Source organism: Rhea pennata, chromosome 1, assembly GCF_028389875.1.
Source record: "Rhea pennata isolate bPtePen1 chromosome 1, bPtePen1.pri, whole genome shotgun sequence".
In the NCBI taxonomy this organism is placed as follows: Eukaryota; Metazoa; Chordata; class Aves; order Rheiformes; family Rheidae; genus Rhea; species Rhea pennata.
Genome location: NC_084663.1, coordinates 31,692,928 through 31,706,659, shown reverse-complemented (window position 1 = coordinate 31,706,659; position 13,732 = coordinate 31,692,928). Strand labels below are relative to the sequence as shown.

At 35.1% G+C, this 13,732-nt stretch overlaps 1 protein-coding gene across 1 annotated transcript in view; it reads right to left on the bottom strand.

Annotated features, from left to right (window-relative positions):
- Positions 1 to 13,732, bottom strand: part of CNTN1 (contactin 1) — a 95,532-nt gene that overhangs the window by 60,130 nt on the left and 21,670 nt on the right. Inside the window, exons 5-12 of the mRNA XM_062567403.1 lie at positions 10,820 to 10,915; positions 9,208 to 9,414; positions 7,819 to 7,915; positions 7,483 to 7,664; positions 6,140 to 6,264; positions 4,099 to 4,216; positions 2,282 to 2,432; positions 246 to 373 (exon numbers count right to left, since the gene is read on the bottom strand). Of these exons, the coding sequence (XP_062423387.1) occupies positions 246 to 373; positions 2,282 to 2,432; positions 4,099 to 4,216; positions 6,140 to 6,264; positions 7,483 to 7,664; positions 7,819 to 7,915; positions 9,208 to 9,414; positions 10,820 to 10,915 (1,104 nt within the window). The remainder of the gene's footprint in view (positions 1 to 245; positions 374 to 2,281; positions 2,433 to 4,098; positions 4,217 to 6,139; positions 6,265 to 7,482; positions 7,665 to 7,818; positions 7,916 to 9,207; positions 9,415 to 10,819; positions 10,916 to 13,732) is intronic.

Sequence of the window (13,732 nt, the reverse complement as noted above, 5' to 3'; positions counted from 1 at the left end):
CAGATTTTATAATGTCTTGCGGAAGAATAAACACTTAAAATTGAGATACAGTCTCTAAATTGGTGCAACCATACACAGTTTCTATCGAAATGTATGCTTTAAAAGCTACAGTTTATCCTTTAATGAGCAATCAAATTAAAAAAAAATATATAAAATGGCTTGTAGAAGTAGTGTAATGCTGGAACAAAACCTAGTGATTTTGAATTAAAGGGTACTTTTTGAAACAAACTAATTTAGAAGTTTACCTGTCATTTCTAGAGTACCAGTGCTATTAGCTTTTCCTCGATTATTTTCTGCAAAACACGTGTAGCGACCTTCATCCAGCTTTGTGATATTGATAATTTCCAGGCTCCCATCATCCCAAATACGTATGCTATCAAAAAGGTAAAAAATACAAGGGAAGTTAAGTATTTATACCAGAAAGTAATACTTTCAGTAGGAACTGTAGTAAGTTAGAAGATCACAAATATCCCGTGGAAGCTAATGCCTAACTATTGCATTTATAAACACTCCTATAGTCAGAAGCATTTGAATAGACTGTGGTATGGTTAGATGGCTCACATTGTTGGAGCAAGAGAGGCATTTTCATTTATGAATAGTCATTCACATATTTTTCTTACAGTTTTGTGCCACAATTCAATTCTGAAATATGAACAACATACCAAATATACCTGTTAAAGTTGTATATCATTAGCTTTTTGCTAATGCACACTGCTAGCAACATTTTGGCCTATTATTTTCCTAAAATTACACATCTAAATTAATACTGAACAGTGGCTCCCAGTAGGGTAACATATAAAAATGAGTTACAACATGGTTTAGGAAAAAAAAATTAGGTTAATTTTCATTGAAGACTTAATGCTAGAAGTGAAATCTGGCATACTTGTGATGAAAAGAAATGTTACAATGAAATGAATTTCCTTCTAGACTTCCCCCACCACAGTCCGTTTTCAAAACCATATTCTGATATCAATTTCAGTGCCTTTCTTCAAGTAATATCAAGTTTATGGTCTAGATGCAGATATCAGATGTTAGCTTATTATCATATAACATGTACTATTATATATTATTATATAACAACATTATATAACAGAACTAATATATATGTTTGCTAACATAAGCAACAACGTACTGTAGTATTGCTTAGAGACTTCCCTCAGGGATCAGGGCAGTGGCACAGTAGGGAATTAAGTCAAGTAAACTGAATCCTAATTCAAGCATTATAGAGATTATTGGCCTCTCATATATACTAAAACAACCTAGTTTCTTATCTACTAATACACCGCTGGACTGGGGTTCCTCTTCCTAAGATGCTGCACTAATAAGAGCAAAAAATGCTGTATGCGCAGATAAGTCACATTTTATCATGTGACTGTTCCCCCTAAAATGTACAAATAATCTTTGGAATGGGTATTGCAGTTCAGGTCTCCTCTTCCCTCGGGGAGGTATTCATCACCAGGTCACAGGGTAATGTGCAATCTCAGTCTGGAATATCAGATTCTCTTCTGCTAAACAACTGGTTTGAGACAAGAGATGGAGAAGGTTCCCCGCTAACTCAGAACAAGACTTTGGTTTGGCAAAACACTCTGGTACTCTTCCATGAAAAGAAGTAGGTTTGCATTTCCCAATGCAAAAAAGAAGCCAACCAGGTTTATTCCATATTGGGGAAGGACTTCCGACCATCTAAAGAAGCTTAAAACATCTCTGATCCCTCATATTTTGCTATTGATCAGCTTGGACGGTTAGAGGGCAGAGAGCTTTAGATCCCATTCTTAAGCATCCAACTATTCCCGTGCAGTTGTATAAGGTTTCTGGGCACTTAACATGGACTTCTGGGTTCTGTGTTGAGACTAACTGCTTAAAATATAGGTATTATTCTAGGATCATGCCTAGTATTAAAAAAAAAAAACTTTCAGTTGTGTCAGACACAGAACAGAGACTGCAAGGGAGCTAAGGATTAGGGGTTTGGTGAGATTTACTATGAAATGAATTCCTTAGATATCCTGAACTGACTGTTAGAATCATAATGAAATAATATTAGTCAACTCCTTGGCCATTCATATGGAACAAGCACTACAATTTAGTATTAACTCTGTCCCATCCACTCTAGAGCTGCTAGGGTCTTCTGCGTCAGTGCTCAACCTGTCAGCATAAAGGACAGCTTCACGTTGCCTTACCGTTCTCCTGCCTCTGAAGCCTGCGAAAGTCAGAACTAGCCTGCAGAATAAATACAAACATAAGGCAGCATTTTTAAGAATCACGGTGCCCAATAAATACTAACCGGCTCCCATTTACGAGTAATTCTGTTCCTTTGCTCCATGAGAATTTTGGCTTAGGAGCAGCTTTAGGTTTGCATTCAATTATTACACGGCCCCCTTTAGCTGCTAAGATTTTCTTCTTCATAGGGTTCAGTTCAAAAGTAGGAGGTGAAGCTGAAGGGAAAAATTAGCACACGAGCATTGCTGTTAATGACTTTTGTACAGAACTCATTTTGTTTGCAACATTAAGACTAAGGTAAATGACAGAACTATTGATTATATACACATTTCCATTATTCAGACCATTGAGAAAAATATTAATGACACAGAAATGCAGTGAGCAGCAGATGGTGCTCTGAAAGAAACAGGAAAAATTATTATGTAGTTCTATGCCATTTTACACCAGAGATTACTTTCTGATGATTTCTGAATCTCCATCTAAGTTTAACCTCAAAAGATCAAAGCCCACTGAAATCAATAGAAAACTCTTCCCTCTCAGAGGTCTTTTCATCAGACCTAGTAAAATTTAGATTCCTGAAGCTCAACTTCTGTAAAAATTCTGCTTGCTTACTCAGTCATACTTTCAATTAACAGTTGGTTTTAACTTTCAGTGGTTCTGAACTCCATCTAGCAACTTTAAGGTTGTTCTCTTCTTCCTCTTTGCAGTTTTCTGTTTAGCCAACTACTCCATCAAGTCCTGCGCTCTGTACAAGAGCAATGACAAATGACTGCAGTAAGCACCACACAGATGTATCTGAGGTCAGACTTTGGCTTATTAATTTTGTCTTTACTTTTAACTAAATACAAGGCAAAATGTCTTTAATTATTTTGCATTTCTGTGTTCCATCATTGCTAATGATGCCAGCAAATACGTGCACAGCTTGGGGAAATACAGCTATCAGTTAATTACAGCAGTACAGAGAAAAACTCTGATAGACATCCACATCTTACTGACACTGAAGTTTAAAAATGTGCATGAAACAGTGCTAAATTCTGGGTAATCCAGGCTAGTAGTAAGCAAATGCAAACGGAGGAAGGATGATGTATTATATTGTTGTGCATTGGGTTGGTGAAGTCAAGAATAGCTTAGCTGTTAGGAAAGTCTGAAGGCAGGCATGAGTTAGAAAGAACCTAGGGTAATTACTGCAGGGAAATTCCCTATGAAAACCATGTCCATGTCATATAGTGAATGTATGTGCTATAATGACATCAGTAGAAAGGACAGATATTGTTTTAAATTTGAGCGCTCCGGATCTGAAAATTTAAGTTTCTACTACAGGATGATAGTTTGAAAAAAACACTGGATTATTAACTATATGTAGCCACCAAATGGGACAGCTCTATTGCAGATCCATATTGCAGCTGGTCTTGAAGGGTTATAGAAGGCAAAGGGAGTGAATACTGTGAAGCTGAAGAGCTTTAAGGGTCTAGTGAAAGAAACTGACTGGCAGCACGGCTTCCAGAAAAGTAGAGTTTGCCCAATGAAGGAGTGTAGGTGAGCAGAAAAGAAAACATTTCTCAACTAGTTGTGCAAGCCTGACCAGGCTGCCAGCACTTAAAACACTTTAAATCCTTTAAACATTTTAAATCCTTTCTATGCTAGCAATTCTATGTGGTAACAGCAGCAGGTAAGCATCAGAAAAAAATCCCATAAACATTATCCGTAAATTAATAATTTGAGTCTTCAGCTCACTGTCACAACCCAATCAGAGAGCGTAGATCTCACCTAGATTCAGTTAACTTTATTATTCCATAATATATTATCAAACAATGCTTGCAAATATGAATAGTATCTTACTTAAACCCAAAATTGTATATAAAAGCAAATAATCTCACTGACCCACAATCTTCAGTTCAGCATTTGCATAAATAATTCCATGTGTGTTTTCTGCTATACATTGATACATGCCGGCATCTTCAAAGGTAAGACTTTGTATTCTTAGTTCACCTTTCCGGAACTGAAACACAAAAATCAGTAAAATTGTAAGATCTTCATTTAGACTACACGTGTTATACAAATCATATCCATCAATAGCTATTCACTTTCTTTTTTAGTGACAGTGTTCAGAAAAGAGTCTCTCATGTAACATTAAGACACTGACAAAATTTTACTTTCCCCTTGTTATATTTCAGTCTTTGTGGCAGTATATTCACCTTCTTTTCTCAAAGAGAGATTCAGTGTTCATCTTTATGTATCATAGCTGAAAACATGTATCATAGATGAAAACATCTATTCTTCAGTCCATTTTTATCATATGAATTCACATAAACGAGAAGTGAAATTTGTTTTATTCATATAAGCTTTGTTTTGCCATGTCCAGGATTTGGTATGTTATATTTTATGTACATTATTTGACAACAATAGTAAAAGGTCAATCCAAATCCTTACAAGAAGAACAGAAAATTTTCAAGATTCCACAGGGAAACAATATGGACCACTTGTTTATATAAAGAAAAAACACCTGATAAATCTGAATAAGTACCAGATCCATTTCTAAAAAGATGTTTAGAAATGAGTAAAATTTTTGTATTAAATTTCGGATATTTTGTAAACTATAAATAGATGTCAATCTTTTTTTCAAAAACCATGTTACAGAATTTTCTTTACTTGTGCAAATTGGGTTGAAATCCTTTAATCCTGTATATGAGTCAGAGTGCCTAGAGTAGTGGAAGATTAAAAGAATACTATTTACCTAAAGAAAGAATAGATTAAAAGAAAAATATTTCCTCTACTGTCTCATTTTTTTAAAAAAATAAATAATATTTTCAAGGAATCTTCTTTTGTGCTACATAAAATGCCAATTTAAAAATTGTATTTGATTCATAAACATATTCTCAAAGAAATTCAAATATTTTTGCTAATTTCCATTTGGAAATCATCTCATATTTTCAATACACAGTATAAGCACCTGGTCTACTACTGGAGAACTACACTGCTTACTGTAATCCGCTATGTAGATCTTGCCACTGAAAGCAGAGTTTGGTGGGGACAGTCAAGTAATCTGCTTGTTAAATTACCTATTTATAATAAATACAGAAGCTAGAGAACATCATTGTTTTTCTGATTAATCCATGTGGCAGATGGTGGTATCTCTGTTCTTCCTCCTACTTCTTACATTTTTCTTAAGATACTTATTGTCTTTTTTCTGTCTGCATTTCAAGTTCAGTGTCACCAGTGCTCAACAGATGTAGTGTTACATCCTCTTCTATTTTGTTTGTTTTTTAACAGCTCATCATACGGTATAAGCAATGGGTATTAAACATGTTGAAATGCCTGGACTGAAAATCAGCTTGATTTAGAAAGTCCAGAGTAATAAACTTCAGTTATGAAATGGCACTCATTTAAACTTCACATCACCTAAGAGAGCTAAATTTTACCATATTCTGTGACCAAAAAAATGTTAAAATTAATATGATATAGGTACATCACTTTAATTTTAAAATGAATCTTTCTTCTCCTGTCTCCACTGACTCCATTTTGTCTTACATTTTTAAAGACACATTCATGTTCAATGTGGTAAAAAGGATTATTTTTAGAAGGAAGCTGACAACATTATTTTACCTAGAGAGAACAAAATAGCATTTACCTATAAAGGACTGGAGAAAAAGAGGTATCCACATCTTATATGTGGTCAAACAGCAAGTTCAGAATTCAGATCTGAATATTAAATAGTGTAAAGAAATGTATTTCAAAATCAAAGAGGAATTTGAGATAAATGTTTAAGAAATAGATTTAAATTTCCAATGCAACTGGTATCAGTAAAAACTTGTATCATTATGATTCATAATTTTTAAAATCTTTCAATAATGCATGCTTCAAAAAATCATTTCCATTGGCTAGTAACCAACAAATACTGCAGTATCCATAGCAATATACTTACGGAGGCACCATTTTTCAGCCATCTGATTGTTGGAATAGGCTTGCCTGTAGCTACACAAGGCCAGTAGAGTTCACTGCCTATATCCTTCTCTGTATCATTGATATGTTCCACCCACTCTGGAGAAGCTAAAGAATAAAAACACAGGAAGCCTTGTAACTATATCAGAGATATATTTAATTAATATTCTGATCTATTAACTCCACTGCTTTTGCCATTATACTTAAGAGGACACAAAGACTAATAATGGTAGCTCAGCAATGTACCAATACAAGCAAGAATGAAGTTAAGCTGTTTGTGTGTCACCATATTCTCTCCTGAATAACTACCAGTCATTTTTAACGTGAAAATAATAGGGAATTGAAATAATGATTCGTGAATTTTCAAAGATACAAGGTACTACCACTAACACTGACCAGTAGGTTATACTATGTGTAAATTATATAGCATCACCATAAAAATGATAAATTACATAAAATTTTGCAAAAGCAGGAATATACTGAAAGTGTTTCCAAGAAAATACTCACTTCATCCAGGGAAAATATTTAAGAAATTAACATTTAAAATATTCCAGCATTGTTGGTTTTACTAAGGAAATTAATCTATTTATAAGCTTTACACATAACAAGCAGTGACCACATTCCCATACCAGTTTTGAATTTAACCTACTGAAGTTCAAACACTTAACTAAGGATCTTAACTCAGGACATATTCTGTACTGTCAATGGAAAGAGAAAAAAATGTTCTGAAGGTAATTCAGATGTTATGCAGGAACCCAGAGTTGGGTGGCATAAGTCTCAGTCAAGGAGTCATGGAGCCATGTTACTTGGGATTATTGCACTATGAGAAATAAGGTACAATTTTTTGGTCCGTCATTTACCCAAACGCATGAAGGGAAGGGACAAAGGCTATCAGAATAAAGTCTTGACTGTAACTGAGAAGAGACAGAGAGAAGACAGACAGAAAAAACTCAAACAAACAAAATGAGGAAACAAGAAAGCATAATAAATCTAATGATCGCTTCTTCTTCCTGGCAGTTCTTTTAATCTAAATACTCTAATTAATTAAACAATAATTTCCACTATGCATAATTATATTAATGCTAACACACATTGCTGTCAAGGTATATACTCAGTTATCATAATCATCTAAGCCAAGCAGCTGCTCAATACACAAATATTACACCTCACCTCCAGTGCATGGGTTTTGATTTTGTTTATTAACTCAAACAGCAGTGTGTCAAGATGATGCAGTGAGTCAGCACTGACATCAAGTGTGAAAATACAGACGCTTCTAAAATAAGAAAAAGCAACATAACCACTGAAGAATAAAATTGTTCTACTTACCTTGTACATAAACTCTGGCCTGATGTTTATCTTTTCCTTTATAGTTTTCAGCTTCACATTCATAAAGTCCTTCATCTTCATACTGAATATTGAATATCTTAAGAACTGCACCAGACATGCTTATCTCAGCTGTAGCTGGCATGGGTTCAAGGTATTTACTCCATCTGAGTTCAGGAACCGGACTTGAAAAGGCACAATGAAGTACAAATCAGCATGCTCAAGAACTGGTTGTTAAACAGCAGACTACACAAAAGTATTTGATAATGAAATGTATATTTTCCTACCCTGAAATATGAAGGCAAACAGTGCTCTAAAATTAATTTAAAACACACTTACTTCCCAAGAGCAAAACACTCCAGTGTCACATTCTGCCCCAGGAGTGCATATGTGTCCTTGAACTTCACCTTGATATCAGCAGGATATACTTTTGCACCTAACATTAAAAAAGATTCTCAGAAATGGCCTAGCAGAAACGAACACAGCAATTAAAACTTCCCCAGTTCTGGAAAATCTTTCTTAAAATTCCAGACACAATTCTTCACAATGCATAATTGCCCAGCCAGATCCATGAATTCCGATTTAGCATTAAACTTTAATAATAAGGAAGAATTGTTTTACTCATTCTTTGGAGAGAAATGCTTAACATTTTCTACAGCACAATTTTTTAATGTAAATTCATTTATTTGCATTTTAAGTTTGATGATGTCCTGTGTATGTGGGCAATCAAAAGCCCAAGCCTCTATTTTCCAGACTACTTTCCAGATTATTTTAGTGGATAGAATATTGTCAATAATTTCTACTGATGGTAAGAAGGAACTGGAGCCAGCAAATACACTGCTTAATGAGGGTACAAGGAAGTATCAGAAATCCACATGGTAACAGAATGCAATCAAATCTACCTACTGGTGATCTCTGTAGGACTCTTCTTGGTATGTCTAGTTGAAGAACTCAGTGTGGGTATTGGCTAAGGAAAAGCAGGATAAATATCTCTGCTCTGTAATTACCCAAATTCAATCACAGTTCTTCACTGTAATATGGGAAATCTAACAGATAAAAGGGTCACTGAAATTCTGATGATCTCCAGTTCACAAGACCCTAGTGACTTACAGTCTAACACGGCAAGGCAAGAGGGAACCTGGTTACCATTTGGAAAAGACAGAGCTTTGGTGAAGAACGGCAGAGAATAATCTAATAACACATAACCAAACAGGTGGCTCAGGTGATTGGTCCATGAGACATAGAGACCTTAGGCCACCATTGGATAGGAGATTTCAATAAGGGAAAAAGTATTTTCCATTTTATGGGGGATTTCCTGGAAATATTTTAATTTCTGAAGCTGTATCAACTGTCTCATAAAGTTTCTGCTTTCCATGTACATCCTTTTGAACTAATGCCAAGATCATAAAAGATACACATTATTTAGGGATGAATATAGGGGTTTATCACATGAAGGAGATGGGGAGAACTCTGTTCTCAGTGGTGCAAAAGAAATGTTGTGAATGAATCAACGCAAATTTCCTTTACAGAGTTTTCTCTGTGGGTAGGAATGATTTGGACCTTTGTATGTGAAACACTAAGAAACATCTGTACAGTAGCCATTCTGCAATGCTGATTTATGACTTGCCATATGATTCTTCTCACATAGGTAAAATATTGTAATGAATGAGGAAAATCAAATACAAACAGTTACATTATATGTACACAATATTTCCAATAAATACTTACGGTCTGATTGTGGAATAAGTGGAATAAATTTACTGAATACACTCTTTGTTATTGAAGGGCTTGACACAAAACATGAATAATTGCCCTTATCTGACGCTTCTACATTTGCAATGTAGAGATTGCCGTTTGTCTGTGACACAAATCGTCGTTTGTCCAAAGCAATGAATACTGGGAATTCATTTAGGAGCCAGCGATAACTGAGATCATCTGGAGGAAAATATTTTCTAGTTAATATTATAATACAAGAGTAACATTAACAGCTACTTAAGTCATGGTAGACTCTCCACAAATTACTTCCCTTTGGTTTCTAGCTTCTAAATCTTTTATTCAGGAGAGAGAGCTGTATGAGATATAATATACATATCTCAGCTAGTAGTTGTCTACATTGAATATTGGGGGTACTACTTCCAGTAGTCCAGATTTGTCCAGATCACTGGTGATGTGGCTACCGTGAGCAAGGCTCCCTTTGGGTCCAGCCTTTCCACAAGAACTACAGTGGGGGGTGGAAAGCAGATGTGCACTGGGTCTTGCACTGACACAACTGAGAAGCTAGGAAGTCTGTGTCAGTCTCACAATTTGGACGTCACCTTAGAATATTGCAATTAGAAGCATGTTTCTGTTCCCCTCACGAGATTACTTGTGATATGGAGACACAAAATATGAAAATCAAAATGTTATCTCATTTTACAAATAAGATCCTGTAACAGAGATGCTAACAGCCAAATTCACCCCTCATGATGGAACTGGAGATGCTTGAGGTTAAGGGCATAATCCCTGCAGAGTTAGTTTCCTTCAGGAGCTAATGCCACAAGAAAGACATTTCCAGAGGGCAATTCATCTCATCTCTGATCCTCTAGGGGTTCCTACTAGTGTTCTACGAATTTAATGGGCATCCACGATCATTTTTACTGTGGTGATTCTATTACGTGGAAAGAAGCTGGGCCTTGTCTGAGGTCAGTAGAAAGTATGGGATGACACAGGGATAGATATCCAGCCAAGCCTCCCATAAAACTAATCCATTATCCGGATTAGTTTTATTCACATTTTTTGTAAGATCCAAAACTGTTTACAAATTCAAAATTATCCTTTACATAAGTTCAACTAAAAGCATATATTCAAAAGAAGCCTAACCTAAACACTGCCTCTCAAGCTGTGCAAAAGGTTAAATTTTATATAAATTCCATCTGAGTCACAAAAGAGGCTTAAACTCCACATGCCTCTGACAGAAACAGCCATAGAGAAATAATTTTTAAAGAATGGACACATTTAAATAATTTAGTTAATTTACTGAATGGGCTACTTAGTCTTCCCAAGATTAAATATATCCAAGATAAAAATTACCTCAGGCTATCTTTAATACCTGTTTTAGGTCTAGTAAGTGAAAAGTGATCCAGACAATCTCCTGTGTGTTGGCTACTTGTCAAATAAGAGAAGTAGCTGCATTGATCAAGTTAGGTTATGTTTATGCCTTTTTTACTGCAGACATATTCTTATCTGTTGCAAATGCCACCAATATTTTGTTCCATTTAGCTTAAATGACAATTTTAAAAATAAATATTCCTTTTTCTGCTACTCTCAAGCTGTTGAAAACGAAGCACTTTGGACAAATTACCTGGGTAATGGTAAGGAGGCTCACAGAGAAGCACTGCTCCAACACCTTCTCGCACCTTAACCTCATAGCGTTCCTCAGGTGGAAAGGGATCCAGGTCTAGTTTAAAAAAAAAGAGGGAAGGAAAACTGTAGCTTTTCATTACCTTAAAATTGTTTTTATTATTTCAACCGGGTAGAGATGAATATAGACAGGGAACAATGTTGGGCTGATACCTGTGGATGCATAATGACTATTTTGGTTGTTTTAACCTGGGCATTATGAAGTTCTGTGGGTTTCTTACAATATTTTACTCCCCATAATTGCAAATGCCAGCGAAGAAAAAAGTAGTGAAGATTGTATTGCTGATAGTAGGCAGGTAAGCTACATTTCAAGAAAGAATCCCAGGAAGAGAAAGGGTCTTAAGTTATCTTTCACCTAGGTTCTCTAAAATGTCAGTTAAATTCTTTAACTTAAAGCGGATTGTCTGAAATAACCTAGCTGTCCTCACCGAGAGCTTCAGCAGCCAAAGACAGGAAAAGAGTGAGTGCAGATGCATTCTCTTGTGCTAGGACTTTGGGATAGCAGCTGCTCTGATCCCACAAGAAACCTTAGCTGACCCTCTTTAAATCAACTTCCATGCAGCAAGGTAAAGGGGCTGTTATAAAAGAATAAAGAAGTGTGTCCTTCATAGAGCTATCTACCATGCCACAGACCTTGGAGGAACAGTAATGGTATCTGAAATGATAAGACTATGGTTGCATGTCAGAAGTTATTACTTCGAAGAATAAGTTTCAGCTGGACAATAACTACACTTTGCTTTTTCTTACCATTCTTATTTTGCTAACTACTCTGAAATTAAACTGTAAACATCTTGAGGCAGAGAATGCCTCCTGTGAAGCATCTGCATGTCACCAAGTATAGTGAGAACAAAGAGCTCCTGACTGGAATCTTGTTCTGTATAAATAATAACATGGTAAGAACCAAGTGTGCAATCTACAGATGCAATGTTTTTATATTTTTACATGGCCCACAGCTACCTTTGCCTTCTACTAAATTCCCAAGGCTGTTAAAATTGTCTGGCTCTTGGATCTAATTAAAACTTAAGTTCAAGAGTAGTCAGCCAGAAACAATACAGAAAAAAAGCACAAAACTACACACAAAAAGAGGTTAAGTAGAAAACAGAGACTATTTACCACTGTAAACTGCAATGTACAGTAAGATAGATCCAGTAGACACTTTGCATTATACAAAAATAATGAATTTCTTAACTTCAGAATAGATCTATAAACCTAACAGATGCAGTAACATACACTTGCTAAATATGGGACAGGTAAAATACTAGGCCAATCACTGCTGTCAGACCTCAAAGACTATATGAACCCAGGAAGGAAAAGTCATTACTCTTTGTTAAATATACGAAAATAGCTCTATAAGCTAGTATTTATTCTGCTCAGATAGACCAGAAGATAATACAAATGCTTGCAGTGCCTGGCTGGATCTTTTGATTAGACAGTACATGACAGGCATCATAGTGGACTATTCTAAGGACTTCTGATAGTAGTATTTTACTCTGTGTTTTAAGACAATGGATGTATACAGTTGTCCACAACTAGCTCACAATTAATTTGACCAAATCTTATTTATTATAGAAGAAAATGAATCTATCAGACTGAATTAGTAAGAATTAGCTACTTGTCTAGGCAAGTTTGGTAATCTAATTCAAGGAAGTTCCTGGCACAGTCTGCAATATTCATATCAATTCACATAAAATCAATTTTATCAACTCATATAAAACCTATAATAGTTTGAGTATATTCCTATTCCATTTTCAGCATGGACCTTACTAAGCAACTACTTTTTGCCTTCAAAACATTTTCTGACCTCTTCCCCAAATGTTTATTCCTCTTGTTGCAGACCTTTCCATCATCTTGTAAAGTTGCCACTATTTTTCATCTCTGCTTTCACTGGAATGGCTTAATGTTTAAAATCTGTTACAGAAACCAGAAAATGTCCAAAATGATAATCATTAGCAATAAATTTGTTGTTAATTTGATACTGCCTTGCATATAAACAGTGAAGGGTTTAAGGAAAAGAAAAGCTATCACTGCTTTTAAATTATTTTAGCTATTTCCAGTTTACATTTTATGTCTAGATGTTTTATTTATAGTGTTGAGTAAGTTTTTAAAGTTTAGCACCATCACTACAGATTTCAAGACAGAGGATAGGATAAGCAATTTACATATGTAAAACATTATGTTATTACTTAGGTAGAATGGTCTATGCCAGGTGCAGAAATGTCATACAATTATCAAGATACTTGTATACTTTCTTCCCACTTATGAAATGCTCTGTACTCTGATTGGGTCTTGATGTCTTCTTTGCATAATCACTACTTGGTTATTATTCAAGAATTATAACGAACATGAATCTGTGAACTCTTAACTGAAGGACATTCATTTTTAACTAGAGTGAAAAAACTAACATAATCACTGCACTCTTATAAGCACTGGTTAATAACTAGAGAGTAGGGAAATTTCTCCTCATTATGGTTCTTGTAGCCTCTCTGCTATGAAACTGCTATGTTTTACTATTTTGAAACTGTTTTCCAGCAAAAATAACAATACATCAGCTTCTGATTTTGCTCAGCACACACCAAAAAGGCACTAAATATTCTTGAATAATAAAATTCCTTCCTTAAAGAATGTGTGTATAACAGCTAAAAAGGATTGTAATGGTTTTAAAACACTAGGTCTAGAAATAAATGTTTCTTTTCTTCCTAGAAGATAATCCAGTTCTACTAAATACGGTGTCTTCAAATGGATTAATCACCATCCATTTGAAATCATAAAGTTTACAAGTGAGTCTGTTTTTTGTTCCACAATTTTTGCAAATTTAACCTCGGGATAGAAAGAAAAAGTGTCTCTTAAATTGCAG